The sequence below is a fragment of the Euleptes europaea genome, chromosome 18, assembly GCF_029931775.1.
Source record: "Euleptes europaea isolate rEulEur1 chromosome 18, rEulEur1.hap1, whole genome shotgun sequence".
Taxonomy (NCBI): domain Eukaryota; kingdom Metazoa; phylum Chordata; class Lepidosauria; order Squamata; family Sphaerodactylidae; genus Euleptes; species Euleptes europaea.
Genome location: NC_079329.1, coordinates 17,530,188 through 17,551,244, shown reverse-complemented (window position 1 = coordinate 17,551,244; position 21,057 = coordinate 17,530,188). Strand labels below are relative to the sequence as shown.

General features: G+C 48.5%; 1 protein-coding gene across 1 annotated transcript; it reads right to left on the bottom strand.

Moving 5' to 3' along the window:
• Positions 1 to 4,804: 4,804 nt before the first annotated feature.
• Positions 4,805 to 11,717, bottom strand: ZNF628 (zinc finger protein 628). Its single transcript, XM_056864401.1, has 3 exons — positions 11,668 to 11,717; positions 5,684 to 8,437; positions 4,805 to 5,431 (listed from the first exon to the last, which is right to left on the bottom strand). Exons 2-3 carry the CDS (start codon positions 8,417 to 8,419, stop codon positions 4,805 to 4,807), a joined length of 3,363 nt encoding a protein of 1,120 aa, XP_056720379.1. The 5' UTR covers positions 8,420 to 8,437; positions 11,668 to 11,717.
• Positions 11,718 to 21,057: the final 9,340 nt, after the last annotated feature.

Here is a 21,057-nt window from a genome sequence, read left to right as displayed (position 1 = left end):
TCCTCCGCCTCGCGGTCCTTTAATCTAGGCAGCCCTTAGCAACTGTTGCTAAGGGAGGAAAATCTACAGTGGGCCGCCGTGTCAGTCTGTCTGCAGTAGTAGACAAGGGCAAGAGTCCCGGAGCACCTTAAAGACTAACAAGAATATTTTCTGTAGTAGAAAAGAGCAAGAGTCCAGGAGCACCTTAAAGACTAACAAGAATATTTTCTGTAGTAGAAAAGAGCAAGAGTCCAGGAGCACCTTAAAGACTTAACAAAAATATTTTTCTGTAGTAGAAAAGAGCAAGAGTCCAGTAGCACCCTAAAGGCTTAACAAAAATATTTTCTAGTAGAAAAGGGCAAGAGTCCAGTAGCACCTTAAAGGCTTAACAAAAATATTTTCTGTAGTAGAAAAGAGCAAGAGTCCAGGAGCACCTTAAAGACTAACACAAATATTTTCTGTAGTAGAAAAGAGCAAGAGTCCAGTAGCACCTTAAAGACTAACACAAATATTTTCTAGTAGAAAAGAGCAAGAGTCCAGGAGCACCTTAAAGACTAACACAAATATTTTCTAGTAGAAAAGGGCAAGAGTCCAGTAGCACCTTAAAGGCTTAACAAAAATATTTTCTAGTAGAAGAGAGCAAGAGTCCAGTAGCACCTTAAAGACTAACAAAAATATTTTCTAGTAGAAAAGGGCAAGAGTCCAGTAGCACCTTAAAGGCTTAACAAAAATATTTTCTGTAGTAGAAAAGAGCAAGAGTCCAGGAGCACCTTAAAGACTAACACAAATATTTTCTGTAGTAGAAAAGAGCAAGAGTCCAGTAGCACCTTAAAGACTAACACAAATATTTTCTAGTAGAAAAGGGCAAGAGTCCAGTAGCACCTTAAAGACTAACAAAAATATTTTCTGGTAGGGTATCAGCTTTCGTGAGCCACAGCTCACTTCTTCAGAAAGCTCATACCCTACCAGAAAATATTTTTGTTAGTCTTTAAGGTGCTACTGGACTCTTGCCCTTTTCTACTACTGCAGACAGACTAACACGGCTACCCACTGTGAAAAATATTTTCTGGCAGGGTATGAGCTTTCGTGAGCCACAGCTCACTTCTTCAGATCTGAAGGTATCTGAAGAAGTGAGCTGTGGCTCACGAAAGCTCATACCCTGCCAGAAAATATTTGTGTTAGTCTTTAAGGTGCTACTGGACTCTTGCTCTTTTCTACTAAGGGAGGAAAGGGAGGCCTCTGAAGCTGCCCGAAAGCCTGCTCTGTAGTAGTTTCCCAAAAAATAAAACTTTTATTCGGTCGAGCAGGTAGCTCTTCAATAGGGTTGCCAACCTCCAGGTAGTAGCGCGGACTCAGAAAGCGCAAGCGACCATTATACAGGCAGGAATCAACTCGCAGTCTACTATGTAGCATTAAGAAAGTAACAAGGCTGAAGAAGCCATTATTGGTGAAAGCGTCTATTACCTGGAAGACGTTTCCATTTAACATTAAGTGCCAGCTTGATCCTCGTTTGACTTGTAGATATTGCTTGCACTACTTTTTGTATTGACTTTCTTCCTTTGAATATATATGTATAGAACTGAGCCTAGTGTTGATCATTTTTGCATAACCTCCAGATAGTGGCTGGAGATCTCCTGCTATTACAACTGATCTCCAGCCGAGGGAGATCAGTTCACCTGGAGAAAATGGCCACTTTGGTAATTGGACTCTATGGCATTGAAGTCCCTCCCCTCACCCCACCCTCCTCAGGCTCAACCCCCAAAACCTCCCACCAGTGGCAAAGAGGCACCTGGCAGCCCTACTCTTCAAGGAGGAACCGACAAGCAACTTCCCTTTCTGCAGTTCCGAAAAGTTCTGATGACAGACAGGAATTCTGTAGGTAAAGCTTTCCCCATCATGGTAAAGTAGAAGTGCAACGCTGGGGAAAGCTTCATGTTGTCGGCTGTAGGGGGGGTTCTTAAAGGCACAGAGTTTGGTTCCATATCTTGTAAAAGTGGTTTCCTTTAGTCTGCTGCGGGATTGTAAGTAGGGTTGGGCCATAGCTCAGTGGTAGAGCCTCTGCTTGGCATGCAGAAGGTCCCAGGTTCAATCCCCAGCATCTCCAGTTAAAGAAACTAGGCAAGTAGATGATGTGAAAGATCTCTGCCTGAGACCCTGGAGAGCAGCTGCCAGTCTGAGTAGACAATACTGACTTTGATGGACCAGGGGTCTGATTCGGTATAAGGCAGCTTCATGTGTTCATGTGTTGCCTCCCCCACACACACATGCAATCACCCCTACTCCATGCCCAGAAGATGGCCAGGATGCCCTCCCTCTCACGACCTGCCTAAGGTCATAGAAGCAGAATTGCTGAACAGGTGGCCATCTAGCCTCTGCTTAAAAACCTCCAGGGAAGGAGAGCTTACCACCTCCCGAGGAAGACTGTCCCACTGAAGATCCGCTCTGTTAGAAAATTCTTCCAAATGTCTAGACAGAAACAAATGGAATTTGGGGAAGGTCCTACCCACTCATCACGTGTGCGGGGCTTGCAGAACTTTGGGCCTAACTTCCTCTGGAGACCTGGACATCCTGGGAGTGTTGTTCTGTTGGGACATTCTTTTCTTGGCTAGGGAATTAACTTTACTATTTCAAATTTCCAGGCAATTCAGTCACATCGTGATGGCTGTTTCACAGTTGCGTCCCAAGGTACACTGTTATTGAATATCCCATTTTGTTGATTGTACTGACTCACTATGTGTCATCTGCCTTGACTGTAAATAACGTAAATAAATTAAAAGGTGGGATGTGGAATGGTATGATATAGCCCTATCTTGTCAGATTTTGGATAATACTTGGAAAGGGGACCACCAACCTTGCAAAAGAAGGTAATGGCAAACCACCACTTCTCACTTGCCTTGCAAACCCCTTGGGGAGGGTCGCCATAAGTCAGTTGCAACTTGATCGCACATACATCCCCATTCCTACACACGAAGCCAGCTGGGTAACCTTGGACTAGTCACACTCTCTCAGCCCCACCTACCTCACAGGGTGTCAATTGTGGGGAGGGGAAGATGATTGTAAGCTGGTTTGATTCTTTCTTCAGCAGTAGAGAAAGTGGCATATAAAAACCAACTCTTTTTCTATATGCATATGTTCTCTCTCGCTCTCTACCTCATACTGCTTATTAATTTGAAGCAGGTTACTAATTTTTTTTTTAAAAAAAAATAGACCACATCTGAACGGCTGCAAAACATACATATGTTCAAGGTGTGCTCTGAGTGAGCATCCTATAACATGACCTGACGTTCTTCCGGCCAGGAGTTGCCCAAGAGATAAATGGGGGTAATTTCAAGGAGGCTTAACTGTCCATTCAGACTCTTTGAAGTGCCAAGAATATTCTATATCTAAAGCATCACCGACAGATGTTTTCCCAACACGTCTGAGGCTGCTTCCGAAAAAAAGACCTCTTATCTCTAGGTCAGACCCTTTTCCCTTGTCCCCTCAAAGCTTTCTACGACTCCCACCCCAAAAGAATTAGGCATCCCATGATACTAAAACAAAACAAAAAATGTTTTTGGGTTCTGGCCTCAGTTTGGACAGAGTTTCTGAACAGTACTCATGACCTGAGTTCTCGGTTTTGGCTAGCCGGCTCAAGTTTGACTCAGCCTTCCATCCTTCCAAGGTTTGTAAAATGAGTACCCAGCTTGCTGGGGGTAAAGGGAAGATGACTGGGGGAGGCAATGGCAAACCACCCCGTAAACGTAGTCTGCCTAGGAAACGTCGGGATGTGACATCACCCCATGGGCCAGGAATGACCTGGTGCTTGCACCTTTACCTTTTTAAAGGACACTTCCAGTGTGGTTCCAACCGACACAATATATAATAAAACACAGGAGTTGGAAGAAAGGGGGCAAAGGTTCTTCAAAGCAGTTTTTATTTTCGTTCTAGCCGTAAGAGTCTATGACCCTCTTTTGTGTGTGTTAGCACCAGGATCTTGGGGTACACTCTGGAAGAAATGTGGTTCTGTGGAACAGGAGATTGGAAAGGTTTGACCAGAAGAAGAAGAAAAAAACCTATGAGGCCGAGAGATGCAATTTATGACAGGTCACAAGTCGGCCTCCAGCAGCATCCCATAGCGTTGAGAACCAAAGGAAGACCTAAAAACCTGAACTTCCCTGATTTTTCTGTTTCACAAAGAAAAGGACACACTGCATCAGAGAGACCCTGATCCAAAGCCATAATGTGGAAGGGAAAGGGAGAAGCCGGGCATCCAGTTGCTACCCGTCGATCACACTCTCCTGTCTGAGGTGGGAGGGGAAACCCAGGAGTCCTGGCTGCCATATGGCTTGTTTTAACCATCAGGCGGCACAAACTTTTGGTTCTTGCAAGAAAAAGTAATAATTCAAGCACAGAGGAGAACAGGAGTGGATCTCTGGTAGAACAAAGGACTAGACAAGCTAGCCCCTCTTCTCATGCAAGGACATAGAAGTGCTCATGGAGGTGGTGGATTGGTCACCGTGGCTGCAGGGTCAAAAGCAGCAGCAGCAGCCTACATGTGAACAAGAAAGGGGGGAGAGCCGAGGGTGTGCTTTGGACCTGCAGGCACAGGTTTGCCGCCACACCAAGACATTGTCCTAGGACACCCAAGCATCGGTGATGTTGCCATCCACAAGTGTTGACGTCAACCAGACTGGGACCATCCTATCTGGCGACTACAGCGACGACCGGCAAGCTTCCAGCTAGCCCCACTGTGGGGGCCCCCCCACATCGCATCTGTTCTCCCGTAGATGACTGCAGGCCAGGGGCCTTGACTGACATCCCCACTCTGTCGTGGGGACAACCACTTTCAGAAGGTGTGGACCAGCTGCATGCTTGGTACCGTCTGCACAATCTGGATGGAGGGCAGGCCCTGTGAAGCCACCGGGCTTTGCAGAAGCTGCACCACCTGAGGGGCGCTGCCGCCTTCACCAGCTGGTTGAGCGCTCTGCGGGCTGTTCACCTGCAACGTCGGCATGCTCTCCAGCACTTGGAGAGTCTCTTCCCCTTGGGCATTGCGGATAATCAGCAGGTTCTGCCCGGCACCAGAGCCGCCCTCGGGACCCTGCAACTGGAGGCCGGGGAGCTCTTGCACTGTCTGGATGTTCTCCACCTCCTGCACGCACAGGCGGGTCTGCTCCCCCCCTGCGCCCCTCAGCACCAACACATTCTGCACGCCCTCCTCGGTTTGCAGCGTCTCAAAGTGCACGTCCTGCACCCCCTCCAGGCTCTCCACCTCACCCCCTGGCCCCAGCAGTTCGTCTCCAGGAGAATTCTGCACCACGATGAGGTTCTGGCTTTCCTCCTCTACATCTGATCCATGCTGCAGATCGACCCCAGAGAGCTCATGGGAGCCGGACAGAGCAGATTCCACCTCGCTCATTTCCTGAGGCGGGCCCAGAGTCTGAAGCTGGATGCTGGCTATCTCCTCGGAAGGCTGGAGGGTCTGCTCTTCCTGGGAAGACACCAAGCCCTGGATGTGAATGGTGCCATCCAGCTGCTGGGAAGGAGAGAGCCCCTGGATTTCGACACCGGTCACTGACTGGTTTGAGGGGGGCAGGCTTTGGATCTGTAGGGGGCTGGTCTGCTGAGCGGATGGCAAGGTCTCCAGTTGGAGGGGGCCCAATTGCTGGGAGGGCTTGAGGGTTTGGATGTGCAGGGTTCCCATTTGCTGGGGCGAGGCAACAGCCTGGAATTGCACGGTGTTCACCTTCTGGGAAGGCTGAAGAGTCTGCAAGTGCATCGTGCCTGTCGACGGGCAACCGGACAGGTTCTGGATCTGCACAGTGCCCATCGGCTGGGAGGCAGGCAGGCTTTGGATCTGGACAGTGTTCTGGGGGAGGGGCAGGCTTTGGATCTGCAGGATGCCTGTCTGTTGGGAATGTGGGAGGGCTTGGATCTGGATCGTACCAGTCTGCTGGCAAGCAGGCAAAGCCTGGATTTGCAGGGTGCCGCCCTGATGGGCAGCGGGCAGGCTCTGGAGCGGCTGAGACTGCGGCAGGGCTTGAATCTGGAGGGCGCCCGTCGGTGGCGCAACAGCTGCCATGGCTTGGAAGTGCACCGTCCCAGTTTGCTGTTCTGGCAAGCTCTGGAGGAGGATAACGTTCTGCCCACCAGCCTGCAACCCCGAGGTCCTCTGGATCTGAATGTGAGAGAGAGGCTGCATGCTGGGCCCAGCAGTGCCGGGCACCAAAATGATGTTCTGGCTGCCAGACACCAGTGGCGGCGCCACAGACTTCTTGCCCTTGCCTTGCCGGAGTATGGATGGCACAGACTTCTTGGCCTTACCTTGCCGGAGTACGGGGGTGCTCGGCAACAGGGTAAAGCTCGCCGGAGCAGCAGGCGCCGCAGGCATCACCGGGGGACTGGGCAACAAGATGAGCTTGGGGGGCGAGCTCTGGGGAGGAGGGGGCTGCTGCTGCTGCTGCACACTCGGGATGAGCTGCAACCCCTGTGCCGTCTGCACCAGCAGGAAAGTCTGTGTGTTAGGAGGGCTGGCCGGGGCCGGGCTGCTGCTCAGCTCTACGTTCAGAGTAGCCTGCAGGTTGGGGACGATTTGCACCTCCTGCGTGGCGGCAGGCGAGGGGGCGGCCGGACGGCTGGGCGTCTCCGGGCTGTTGTGGGTACGCAAGTGGCGCTGCAGGTACGAGGCCATGACGAAGGCCTTGGCGCACACTGGGCACTGGAAGGGGCGCTCCCGTGAGTGGGTCCGGCGGTGCAGCGCCAGGTTGGAGGAGTGGGTGAAGGCCTTGCCGCAGTCCCGGCAACAGTAGGGCCTCTCGCCGGTGTGCACTCGCTGGTGCTGCCGGAGGTTGGACGTCTGGGTGAACGCCTTGCCGCAGGTGGGGCAGGCAAAGGGGCGCTCCCCGGTGTGCAGTTGCTGGTGCCGGCGGAGGCACGACGTGTTCTTAAAGGCTTTCCCACAGTCCTGGCAGGCGTAGGGGCGTTCCCCCGTGTGCTGCCGTAAATGGTACTGGTAGTGAGAGGCCCACTTGAACGCCAGCCCGCAGGTGGGGCAGGTGAAGGCACGCAGCCCTGTGTGAACCCGCTGGTGGATGCGCAGCAAGGAGGAGCGCTTGAAGGCCTTCCCGCACTCCCCGCAGGCGTAGGGGCGCTCCCCCGTGTGGTCCCGCAGGTGGTAACGCAGCCCGGAGGAGCCTTTGAAGGCCTTCCCGCACTCCCCGCAAACGTAGGGTCGCTCGGGGGGCGGGGGCGTTGCCACCGCAGCGACAGGTACCGGCTCGGCCTGCGCCGGGCACGTCACCTCCGCCTCTTCCAGCCGCTGCTCTGCTGGGGGGTGGGAACGCTGGTGGCCCAACAGGCTGGCCAGGGCCGGGAAAGAGCGCTCGCACACCGCGCAGGTGTACGTGCGGTCTGAAGAGTGCTGGCTCTGCTGGTGCCGCGCTAAGCCCGCCGTGCTCTTGAATGTCTTGCTGCACACCGGGCAAGCCAACAAGATCACAGGGGATGCTGCTGAGGCTGCCACAGCTCTCTCCTCCTGGATGGGCTGCGGTGGCAGCGGCTCTGGCGGGGCCAGGTGCACTTCCTGGTGGGTCAGCAGCTGCTCCTGGAGGGGGAAGGTGAGGTGACAGACGCTGCACCGGAACAGCATCTCCACCGTGGCGGTCGATTCCTCGAGGAAAAGCTGCGCTGGAGGGGCGACGTCAGCATGAGTCTCCAAGTGCCGCTGCAGGTAGGTGTCCGAGGCAAAGGCTTTGCCGCAGATGACGCAGGTGTGGGAGGGGCGGGCGGCGTGCGCCGACCGGCAGTGCAGCGCCAGGTTAGAGGAGTGGGTGAAGGTCTTTCCGCAGTCCTGGCACCGGAAGGGCCTCTCACCGGTGTGCACGCGCTGGTGCTGGCGCAGGTTGGTGGACTGGGTGAAGGCCTTGCCGCAGACAGTGCAGACGTAAGGGCGCTCGCCCGTATGGGTGTGGCGGTGCCGCCGGAGACTGGAGGAGTTCTTGAAGGCCTTGTCGCAGGCCGGGCAGGGGTAGGGGCGCTCGCCGGTGTGCTGGCGCAGGTGGTACTGGTAGTGGGAGGACCACTTAAAGGCCAGGCCACACTGAGCGCACTTGAAGGCGCGCAAGCCGGTGTGGACGCTCTGGTGGATCTGAAGCAAAGAGGAACGTTTGAACGCCTTGCCGCACTCGCCGCACTTGTATGGCCGCTCGCCCGTGTGCCCGCGCTGGTGGTAGAGCAATGCCGAAGAGCCCTTAAAGGCCTTGGGGCACTCGGAGCACTTATAAGGGCGCTCCCCCGTGTGAGTCCTCTGGTGGTGGATGAGCCGTGAAGACCACTTGAACACCTTGCCGCATTCCAGGCATTCGTACTGGTGATCGCCGCTGTTCCCGCCGGGACCGCCTCCTGCTGGGGCCACCGCCGGCATCGCTGCTGCCTGCATCTCCAGCTGCTGGGCTCCCACCATGGCACCAGACTTCACCTGCTAGAGACAGAGAGAGGGTGCTGGTCAAGAAAAAATTCAGCTGGTTTTGTCTAGGGTTGCCAACTTCCAGGTACTATGGTTATGCAAAAACAATCCATACAAGGCTCAGTTCTATACATATATTCAAAAGGAGATAGTCAATACAAAACGTTGTGGAAGCAATATCTATAGGTGAGTGACAGTCAAACAAGAGAACATTAAACAAAATATCAAAAGACAAGTCAAAGAACAATATAAACAACAAATCTATGTCTAATGTTTCTCTTTGAGACTTAAAGACTTTCCAGTACAATTTCAGTCTTTGTAAGAGCTGGTGCCAAAAGTAGAAAGAATTCCTACAGATTTTCCAAGAGTCCAAGTGGGAAATCAGACTTTTATATCCACTGGCTATGTGCTGCAGGTGTTTCAAAAGGAGACCAAGCTGGCACTTATAGTAGAATGGAAACGTCTTCCAGGTAATAAACGCTTTCACCAATGATGGCTTCTTCAGCCTGAGTGCCCAATGTTTTAACATTACAATTAGTTAAATTTCTATTGCCAAGCACACAGTGCTTACACAGTAAGTAATTAAAATAAGTTGTATTACCTTGTTGTTTCTTAATGCTACATAGTAGTCTTCCAGGTACTAGCTGGAGATTTCCTGCTGTTACAACTGATCTCCAGCCAATAGAGATCAGTTCACCTGGAGAAAATGGCCGCTCTGGCAATTGACCTCTATGGCATCGAAGTCCCACCCCTCTCCAAACCCCGCCTTCCTCAGGCTCCGCCCCAAAATCCTCCCACTGGTGGCAAAGAGGGACCTGGCAACCCTAGTTTTGTCAGTTTCTTCAGGACACAAGATTTGAGGCCTAATCCCCTCATTTGTTACCGAGGAGGGGGACCACTGCCTCATTTTCACATTGCAAGGAGTTCGGGCAAAATGGCGTTCATTTTTATAAACTAGCATGTCTCAAAAAAAAGTTGTTTTTCACATCAGGGACATTTGCCGCAAATGCATCTGCACCTAGGAATGAGCTGGTAATAGGGTTGCCAACCTCCCGGTAGTAGCTGGAGATCTCCTGCTATTACAACCGATCTCCAGCCAACAGTGATCAGTTCACCTGGAGAAAATGGCCACTTTGGCAATTAGACTCTATGGCATCGAAGTCCCTCCCCTCCCTAAATCCTGCCCTCCTCAGGCTCCGCCCCAAAAACCTCCCGCCGGTTACAGAGAGGGACCTGGCAACCCTAGGTGGTAAAGATCCCTGTTCACAACCTTTTGTGTGTATGTGTGTGCGTGTAGATGACTTATGGGGTTTTCAAGGCAAGAGGCCTTTGGAGGTGATTTGCCACTACCTGCCTCTGTGTGGGCTGAGAGAACTGTGACTGGCCCACACTCACCCAGCAGGCTTCGTGTGGAGGGGGGGAGAATCAAACCCAGTTCTCCAGATTAGAGTTCACCGCTCTTAACCACTACACCAAGGTTTACAAACTTACCACCTTTAAAAAAAAGTGGTGAATCACTGATCCTCGCATATATATACACATGGCCAAGTGTCATTCAATGACTAGCAGCTGAATATCTGAATTGACCCCACTGGCGTTTGTACTATAATGCAACTCTCCCTGCGGCAATGGCTGTTTCACACATGGAAGGCACTGCTTGATGCTGAGATCATTGAACACATACGCCTCTGCTGACTTTGAGCTGGGGGAGAAAAAGTTGCAATTTGGCACAAATAATCACTAAGCTTCAGTTCCGTTTCTAGAAATGGGAATGGTGGTAGCCGGTGCTGATGTGAAATAGTGCTGCAGTCAGCAACAACAAACATTATTTCAAGAAAACATTCAGAAAGCTGGATCATGTATAGGAAGTGGGGAAAGACTAAAAAGTTAATCCTATCCTAGCCTCAGAAGATGCAAGGTTAAATCGGTTTAAATGTTACGCCACGCTGCAAATTCCGATGTGTACCACCGACCAGATGTTGGCTGGCATTGAACTTTTTTTTTAAAAAAATCTTATTTTGCTTATTCCTATGAACCAAGGGGCCCTGACCTGGATAGCCCAGGCTAGCCTGATCTCATCAGATCTTGGAAGCTACGCAGGGCTGGCTATAGTTACTATTTGGATGGGAGACCACCAAGGGATACCAGCGTGACCATGCAATATCTCCATGCCCTGCCAAGGGTCCCTAGCCCCCAAACTGGGAACCACAGTATTGGTTTGCTATGCAGAGGCAGGCAAATGGCAAAACCACCTCTGAATTTCCCTTGCTTTGCAACCCTATGGGGGCCATCATAAGTTGGCTCTAACCACTATGAACACTGCCTTTGCTCTGTTGTAAAGGGCCTGGGGGTGAGGATGTGCTTCCTCGATGAGCAATTCTGGTGCACATCTCCCCTCTCGCCGTCGCCACAGCAGGGAAGGCAGGATCCCGCTCCGAGCCTGGCCTTGGCAGAACTCAACCCCAGGTCGCCCGATGAGAGTCATCCAGAACATGTGCAGAGTTCATTGCCCTGGCCACTTCCTTTCCACCCCCTTCTCTCCATCATGACTATGGACACCGAACTTCCTTCCCTTTTGTGAGCAACGACCATGCATTTCATTTTTTAAAAAAAAATCTTCTTTTGTATTGTCTTATTTATTTAGTATTTTCTTTTTATTATTGTTTTTGTTTGTTTTGTTTTATGTGTTTGTTATATAAATACATAAAACAAAACAATATATATATAACAAACACATAAAACAAAGCAAAAAATATATAGATTATATATATTAACATATATAATATATATATATAACATATATAACAATATATATATGTTATATATATATAACATAAACACATAAAACAAAACAATATATATAACATATATAACAAACACATAAAACAAAACAAACAAAATAATAAAAAGAAAATACTAAATAAATAAAGAAAATACAAAAGAAATTTTTTTTTAAAATGAAATGCATGGTCGTTGCTCACGAAAGGGAAGGGATATATAAAAATAAATAAATAGGTCTTCCCTGTTTCTCCCACCCACCTTCAACCCTTAAAAACCGGTATATTCTGTCGGCGGACAAAAAAAACCCCGCCCGTAGCGGACATGCCCCTTTAAGTGTGGCCCTTCCCCTTTAAGGAACCGAGCTCCACCGCCCCTCCCCCTTCTCCGCCGCTCGGGCCCGCGCGACGTCTCTTCTCCCCCCCTCCCTTCCCTTCCCTCTCCTTCCCCTCGCCTCGTTCTCTCACCTGGCCCGCAAGCCCTTCCCGCCGCTTCGTTCCAGCAGGGGTTGACGGGAGGGGGGCGAGGGGGGCTGCGGGGGGAGGGGCCCCCACTCCACCCTCCCAACGGCCGGCGGTGCGAGACACCCAACCTTTACCTCGCTCACACTAACCGCCTGGTCCGGCCAGCGGGCCCCGCCCCTTTGCGCTTCGCCCATTGGTCACGCGGGGGATCTCGGGAGCTGTAGTCTTTTCCCCTCGGAACAGGCCCGAAGAGGGCGGGCGGCCGCGAGATCGGACGGGAGGAGTGGGTGGAAAGGTGTCTTTTCCCCGAAGTGGTTTGCTTGCATTTCATACGCGGGGGATTGTTGCGTACCGATGTGGTTCCCAGACGGCGTTTGAGAAGCATGAGCACGGAGGGATGCTCACTGGCGAGGCGACGTCACAGCCTGGAAGCTTTGAAGCAGCTGGAATGTGTGACGTCATTGTTTGGTTCAGCCTAAAACAAAAACAGAGGAGGAGAGAGGGGAAGTCAACGTAAATATATGAATTAATTAGTTATGTAGAATAGAGAAATATTGTTTATATCATATAATTATCTGAATGAATGTTGGAAACTACTGTAATATAAAAAACAATAAAAAATTGTTATTAAAAAAAAAGCCTAAAACAGATTGCTTATTTATTAAAAGTGCTGTGTGTGTGTGTTAAGTGCTGTCAAGTCACTTCCGACTCATGGCGACCCTATGACACTGCCCTATCATTAACAGCCTTGCTCAGCTCTTGCAAACCTAGAGCCGTGGCTTCCTTTATAGCACTGGTTCCCAACCGGGGGTCCGCGAGAACTAAATTAAGGTCCGCGAAACAAAGTTATAAACCCATAATAAATTACTATTTTCAATTAAAAGTTCTCTATTATAAAAATATATTCAAATATTATTCTAAGTTTCATGTTTAACAGTTATGATAAAAGTTTATTTTCAAATTATCTGAATTTTTATTTTTAACCTTGGGGTCCCTGCACCGAACAAAAAAGTCCTAGTGGTTCCTGGTCAAAAAAAAGTTGGGAACCACTGCTTTACAGAGTCAATCCATCTCATGTTGGGTCTTCCTCTTCTCCAGCTGCCTTCCATTTTTCCTAGCATGATTGCCTTTTGCAGTGACCAGAGTACAATAACCTCCGTTTAGTCATTTTAGCTTCTAGGGAGAGTTCAGGCTGGATTTGATGTAGAACCCACTGATTTGTCTTTTTGGCAGTCCACAGTATGCGTAAAACTCTTAACACTGCATTTCAGATGAATCAACTTTCTCCCTATCGGCTTTCTTTGTTGTCCAGCTTTCACACCCATATGTAGTAATGGGAAACACTATGGTATGAATTATCTTGGTCACCTGTGATGCATCCTTACATTGAAGAATTTTTTCTAGCTCCTTCATGTCCTTCCCAGTTTCAGGTTCTGTTCTCTGTTCAATTCTATAGGTTTACATGCCTATTAATCCCCCAGGTTTATATAGCTGTTAAAGCTGTAGCTTTATTCCAGTTAGTGAATTGAGACATCTCAACTTCTGGTAAAGATGTCATCCTGCCAATCCTGACAAGCGTTTTTTATTGGCAAGTAACAACAGTAAAATAGTTAAAAATACACTTGTGTATTTAGCTAGCAATGGAGAATGCCAAATCTCAAAATGTTCCTTCACTCTCGGTTATGATTACACAGAAACATCATTTCACCATGTGCAGCTTCCCCAAAAATAGCTCTGAATGGGATTTTAGCCTAAATTACAACTCATAATCATGCATACCCTTAGCAGCTAAAAAAGGGGACCGTTATTATTCCTGGAGAGCACAAACAGGTAGCTATTTTAGTGCACAGCTATGTTCTGCGTCCACCTGGGGGCAGTACTCTGTCTTCTATTAAAAAAATTTTTACAAAGCCCCAAAGAGGTTGCCCTTTGATCAGATCATAGTTTTAAACTGGCCCCTCTTTGTAAAATCTCCCTTGTCTTTCTGTTGTCCGTATAAATGCATCAGCGGGATGAATGTAAATTTCATGCATCTGCAGTAGATTTGAGCAGCCCTTAATAATGGAATAATTGGATCGTAGTCTACTGCAGTAATTATTCTAGGTCAGTGGATTTCACCCTATCCTGGATAGCCCGGGCCAGCCAGATTTCATCAGATCTTGGAAACCAAGCAGGGTCGGCACTGGTTAGTGTTTGGATGGGAGGCCACCAAGGAATTCCAGGATGACTGTGCGAAAGTCCATGGCCTGCAGGGAACCCCAGCGCTCCCATTGGGAACCACTGTTCTAGGTATTATCCAGCCTTTACTGCTTTTTCTCGTGTCCATGTAATTCTAGTTATTACATTGCTTACAGCAGGGGTGGGGAAGCATTTTTCCGCCAAGGGCCATTTGGATATTTACATCATTCGCGGGCCATACCAAATTATCAACTTAAAAATTAGCCGACCAAGCCCCAAGCAGGAGCAAGCACAGGCAAGCAGACAGGCATCCAACTAGTGGCGCACTCACCCACCTGGTGGCACAGGATGGCCTGTTGCACCAGCCGGGCGTAGCCGTCCAGCTGCACTCCGGAGTTGCTCCTGCTCTGCATGGTCAGGGCCAGATTCTACAGCCAGCTCCTGCTACCTGCACCTCCAGGGATGAAATGAGGACACACTCAACCCCCCCCCCCCCGTGCATTCTGGCCCTGCCCCCTTTAAGCCCTCCATTGTCGCCACTTCCGCCCCCAGCCCTCTTGTACAGAGGGAATACGCTTCTCCATGGCCCGGGTGGGAAAGGGTTAACACAGTTTCTTGAATGGTCCTAGCAGCTCCATAGCTAACTACTCTTCTGCAAGGGGGAAAAGTTCCTTTTCTCGGCAAAACAAATTCACATCCCCCTTGAATAGAGAGTATTCCTGTCCACGGGAGGAGGCGGATCACCAGCCATAGATCCTTCTGAGCTAGAGATCTGCCAAGACCCACAAAGGGCCAGACCAAATGATTTTGCGGGACTTAAACAGCCCCCGGGCCTGACGTTTCCCACCCCTGACTTACAGCTTTCCTTAGGTTTTTTTGTCTTTTAATTCTGTACTATTGTGTGGTTCATTGGATGTCATACATGGTAGGAGTACATAGCGGAGCTCTAGATTTGCCTTCCGATGCACTCTGTGGTTTGATTGTTTACATGTCATTTTCAGGTGCTGGCTTTGAGGGCCCTTCTGCAGGTATGGGTTGTAAAGGTTGGCCTTTGGAGGACGGAGGATGCTGGATTTGGGTGGTGAGGTTGGGCTACGGTCCTTTCTGATGCCATGAGTGTTTGTTCATTCCTGCCAACAGGGGTCAACAGTCCCTGGCTTCTGCCTGAAGTAAGGAATCCCGACAAAACAGTCCTGATGTCACTCAGAGAGAAGAGGACCCAGATAACCTGCAAAGTTGTCCCAACCGAATGGCATCTTGGGGATAAGCCTAGCCTGCTGGACCGGGTCCAGTGGGCCGTAGGGTTGAGGTGCGAGAGCAGATTCCCAGCATTGGTGACAAGAGATTACACAAACACGTTGACTGTTACACAACAGTCCTTTGGCTGCTCTCCTGAACTGCCAGCCAAGGAGGCACAACATCAGCCTAGGAAAGGCAGAAGCCCTTTTCTCCTTCTTAGTACAAGAACAGATATTTTCATTTGAGGGCCGATCTCGTGGCAAAGATTAAGAAGAAGAAGAGTTGATTTTTATATGCTGATTTTCTTTACCACTTAAGGTAGAATCAACCCGGCCTACAATCCCCTTCCCCTCCCCACAACAGACACCCTGTGAGGTAGGTGAAGCTGAGAGGGTGTGACTAGCCCAAGGTCACCCAGCTGGCTTTGTGTGTAGGAGTGGGGAAACAAATCCAGTTCTCCAGATTAGCCTCCGCCGCTCATGTGGAGGAGTGGGGAATCAAACCCGGTTCTCCAGGTCAGAGTCTGCTGCTCCAAACCACCGCTCTTAACCACTACACCACACTGGCTCTCACCGGACCCACCTTTGTAGTCATACTGCCAGGATGAAGAAAGGGATTTGTGTACAGTTTTGTTTTTGATGTAAAGAGCAGACTTCTTCTTTTAACCTGTGTTGAAGTGCTAAGTGAAGGTTCTCGTCTTGTCAGTCAAGAGGGGGTGGCAGTAATCCTAGGTGTTTATAACCAGAATGATAAAGAGCGTGCCGTCTCTTTCTCTTTGCAGTGACAAAAAGAAACTGTAGTGCCAATGTCAAATGAAGGTAACTCTTCACTGTTCCATCCTGCAGATTCTAATCTAAGCATACCCCCCATTTTCGGGGGCAGAATGCATAAAGATGTCGCTCTTCTGCTTCTTCCTCTTAGGTCATTGCCACCTGAACATTAATAAACAGCATCCCCTATTTACCACTTAACAGATTTTTTTGTGTAAACAACCCCAGAAATCTATGGATTTTGCTGTTTGGATGCTTATGTATCCTATGAGGTACAAAAATTGTGTGTGTGTGTGTGTCCCATCCAGGGAAGCATTTTAAGTACTCTGGTATAGATAAAGTCCCTCCTGATAACCTTGAGAACACGTAGCTCACCACAAAGAGATATGTTCTTGAGGCAAGAAACTACGAATACAAACAGTGGCTGAAGCTACTAATGTTAGTTGTTTTCTTCCTCCTGTGAAACTTGAAAGTATGTTTTCAGACTCTAGGCATTTGAGTATTGTGAAACACAGTGGGTTGGATACAGGCAGCTTTTTTGCTTAATTTTCCTAAATTATCCTTCTTACTAGAGACCCCAGAATAGCCTTGGGTGGTGAACGAAAAGAACCCCTCCTGCCTTTTTGATCAATAGAAAAGCTGGTTGGATCAACTCACTGTCTTAATCTACCAGAAACTTAAAACAGAAACATTTTCCCACCCCAGTTGCCATTGGAATTTGGTTTGGGGTGTACAAGAATACTATTTGTGAAAGTTTTTTCCTGAGCACAGTAGCAAGGCTGCATAGCCATCAAATTAGGTAAAATCTGCTTAGAAGCATTTGTATATAAGCTGTGCTGTAACTTAACTGTCGTAAAGTTTCTGTTGTAGAGCGACAAAGACCTGAATTGGTTGCTAGAGCTACCTGAGAGCACAGATTTAGCAAAATTAGTCTCATTGAAGCAGAGTTCTTGCAACAAGTTCCAAATAGGCAAGCTTGGCTCATATGAGTAAGCTTGCAAGAGTTGTTTTTCCCAGTGCATGTTTTTTGATCAAGCAAGCTCAACTCCTGGACAGTTTATCTGGATTTCCACCATCGAGGAGCCTGGAAGGAAAATGCAAAAAAAAAAAAATTGGTGTTGTTAATCAGCCAAATTTGAACCTCTCCCCATTCAAGTAGGTAGGGTTGCCCACTTTGGGTTGGGAAATTCTGTGGGTGGAGGCTGGGGAGGGTGGGGTTCCTGTAGGGGAGAGCGTTCAGCAGGCGATAATGCCAAAGAGTTCACCCTCCAAATCAGAAGAAGAGTTGGTTTCTATATGCCAACTTTCTCTTCCACTTAAGGAAGAATCAAACCGGCCTACAAACACCTTCCCCTTCCCACAACAGACACCCTGTGAAGTAGGTGTGGCTGAGAGCTGTGACTAGCCCAAGGTCACCCAGCTGGCTTCATGTGTAGGAGTGGGGAAACAAATCCAGTTCACCAGATTAGCCTCCGCTGCTCATGTGGAGGAGTGGGGAGTCAAACCCAGTTCTCCAAATCAGAGTCCACCATTCCAAACCACCGCTCTTAACCACTACGCCACATTGGCTCTCAGCTGTTTGTAGTCTAATTCCATGAGATCTCCAGCCCCGCCCCACATGGAAGTGGGCAACCCTACAAGGACGGAAGATGGCATTTAGACATGCAGCTTCTAGGCTGAGTCCTGCCAGTCTGCTGTTGGGCAGGGGACAAAGTGCAGCAAGGGACTGAAAGAAGTCCCTTATGAAACAAGGCCCCGCAGATCCAGACTTCAGCATGTGATTTACTGTGTGATGTTCTAATGCTGCCAACGCCCGATGCTGCTTCTGTGCAGGGGGCCAGGGATGTAAATCAGAAGGAGGAAGAAATGTCTGGGTTGGTGCCAGGAGCAGAATTAGAAGTGCTTTGTGGGCATGCAGTATAGCAAATTGATCATCTGTAGAGCTGGTGGGGGATGTAGACAGGATCTGCTTCTGCCTCGGTAGATCTGGATCACACCTACTGCTTTCATTTAGGACATTTTGGGAGATCAATGACGTTCCCAAAGAATTCCTCGTACAATCACTGACCAGGCAGAAACCTGCTTAATATTAACAATGCAATTGCAAACCAGGTGTCTTGCAACTCTGATCATTCTCTGAGCCTGCAGCCATTTGCGAGCAGAGAGCTTGTGTGCTCCCTAAAACTCCCTTAGTTCTGCAAGGAAAAAAAGAAACAGCCACCTAGAAGTATTTAAAACATGTTTTGTTTTTTGCATTTTCACTGTAGTAATGTCTGAAAAAAGAGCCCCGTGGCATAGAGTGGTAAGCTGCAGTACTGCTCACAACCTGATTTCGATCCTGACAGAAGTCGGTTTCAGGTAGCCGGCTCAAGGTTACCTCAGCCTTCCATCCTTCCGAGGTCGGTAAAATGAGTACCAGGCTTTCTGGGGGTAAAGGGAAGATGACTGGGGAAAGCACTGGCAAACCACCCCGTAAACAAAGTCTGCCTAGTAACTGTTGGGATGTGATGTCATCCCATGGGTCAGGAATGACCCGGTGCTTGCACAGGGGACCTTTACCTTTACTTTTTTTAATGTCCAAAAAAGAACTTGGGGAGTGGAGACATAGCAGTCTGCATGTGCATGTAATTTGAGCATTTGCCCAGCGAGAGGAGGCATCTATGCAACAGCTTGGGGGCTATTGTCATCGCATCCAAAGTGATGCAGAGGAGCATTTGTTTTCTTCTTGAGGCACAGCAGAGTCTGGGTTTTAAAGGCTGTTCCCAGCAGTTACAGGTACTTGGATTCATGGCTTCTTTGATACACGGTCTCTAGCTCAGAAACCCCATGGCACAGATTAATTTCTTTAGTATTAGTTTAGATATTTATACCTTTGGATGGGGATCCAAAGCAGCTTACAAAGTCCTTCTCCCTGCCTCCAGTTTATCTTCACAACGACAAGTCCTGTGTGTTAAGTTGACTGGGAGATGGTAACCGGCCCTGCGAGCTTCTACGGGGATTTGAACTTGAGTTTCCCAGGTCCTAGTCCAATGCTCTAACCACTGCACCTGCCTGTACACTACTCTGTCAGGGGACCGAATGGACATCTGCCAGCTCTAAATACCTTAATGGTGAGCAGCTCTGCAGTCAATGCGAAAGAAGAATTGTAAGACAGTGCTAAAATTCTGAAAGATGGCGGAAACAGGATGCTAGCCCCGGAGCTCAGAAATCTTGAACTGCTGATCAGTGGAAGGGATTTCCCAATCCCTTCCACTGATCAACAGTTGTATGCATTGAGGAATAACAATATTGTATGCATTGAGGAATAACGATCATACGCTCTGACATTGATCTTACTGGAAAGCCGGATGGGCTGCTGTGAATTGTCACTCATTATGTTTTTTTTAGACATATGGTATTTCCTTTGCAGATTGAGCAGCTGATGAAGCATATAGCGAAACGTGGTCACATGATCTAGACAACCCGTCCCTGCTGCTTCTGCTGCCTTTCCTTTGGACTCATTCCCAAGTTTGCTGTTATTCTTACTCTGAAAGAGAAAAAGTTATTATTCATTGAATAATTGTGAAAACCTCTGGTTGATATACCTACCTTTGTGTAGAAGATCTTGTTAGAAGGCTAATTATTTAACCTTTTTTTTGCGACTGGGATTGTTGGTTGTTCTATGTGCATTTTTATGTGTTTGTAATTTGTAATTGTTTGTACATTGTATTTCTGTATATGTGTATATAGGAAAGTTGTCACAAATTCCACACTTTCACTTTAATATATTTCTATTGCATTGTTGCCTTGTGTGCTGTTTTGGTTTCTCCATTAACTATACAGCACAGAGCCTATTTTTTTCCCGGAACCTCCAGGTAGTAGCTGGAGATCTCCTGCTATTACAATGGATCTCCAGCCAATAGAGATCAGTTCACCTGGAAAAAATGGCCGTTTTGGCAATTGGACTCAATGGCATTGAAGTCCCTCCCCTCCCCAAACCCTGCCCTCCTCAGGCTAAACCCCCAAAACCTCCCATTGGTAGTGAAGAGGGACCTGGTAACCCTACTTGAGCCCCCCCCCCCAAGAAATAATCCATGACTCATATTTTGTGGTTCTGCTCTCCCTGTTTTTGTATAACAGACTACCATTATGAATGAATGAGAGGGACTTTGGCTCAATGGTAGAGCATCTAGGCTGTTTTTATCCTGGCTCCCTTTACCTTCTGCTAACGGGAGTACGCCCCACGCCATTTTGCCTGTTTGTGTGTCTCATTCTAGATCTGTTCCTTCTGTCAGGCGCTTATCCTCGGGTTTCTTCTCGAGGGTGACTTATAAATAATTTTTGGTGATAATGTTCAGGCAAATGGAGGCGCATTGCTGAAACCAGGTGTGGCTGGTACCCCAGAGTGCTGGAGGCAAAGGCATTCATTGCCTTCATCACTTTCCTCTTTAATTACACCCCCAAGTAGTGTCAAGTTCTTAGAAGGACACACAGTCACTGGTAAATAGGGAAAGGGCTGGGTCCTTGTAAATAGGCTGAGAATAAACAGGTCATGGTAGGCTCGGGTTGCTGTGACAGCAATTAGGAAAACAATCTTTTAAAAAGAGAGATGTTTGTCAAGACCAGCTTGGAAGCCCTACCTCCAAAACCCAGAATATGCTCTGTGATTCCATAGGGGAAAATACTCTGATCTTGCTCAGAAGTATTCTTGTCTTTACAATTGTATTTCATGTTCAAAAGTCAAGTTCTGTGTCTAAATTTTGGGTTAAATCCAGCCAGCTTTATCATTAAATCTCATGGTCATTATTAGAGTCCCTGTTGCCACATGGCTTTTGTCCATATGTGTGTTAAGTGCCGTCAAGTCGGTTCCGACTCATGGTGGCCCTATGACCCTAGCTTCTAGGGTCAGTTCAGGCTTGATTTGATCTATAACGCGCTGATATGTTTTTTTGGGTTTTTTTTGGCAGCCCATGGTATCCGTAACACTCTCCTCCAACACCACATTTCAAAGGAATCTACTTTCTTCCTATCAGCTTTCTTCATTGTCCAGCTTTCACACCCATACACAGTAATAAGGAATACAATGGCATGAATTAACTTGACCTTGGTTGCCAGTAACACATCCTTACACTCTGTCCATATAGATCTCGTGATTCCCAACATAGCCTTGCCAGGTGGTCAGAGGGGACCCCACATCCCTTTTAAACTGGCAGAAAACCTGGTTGAA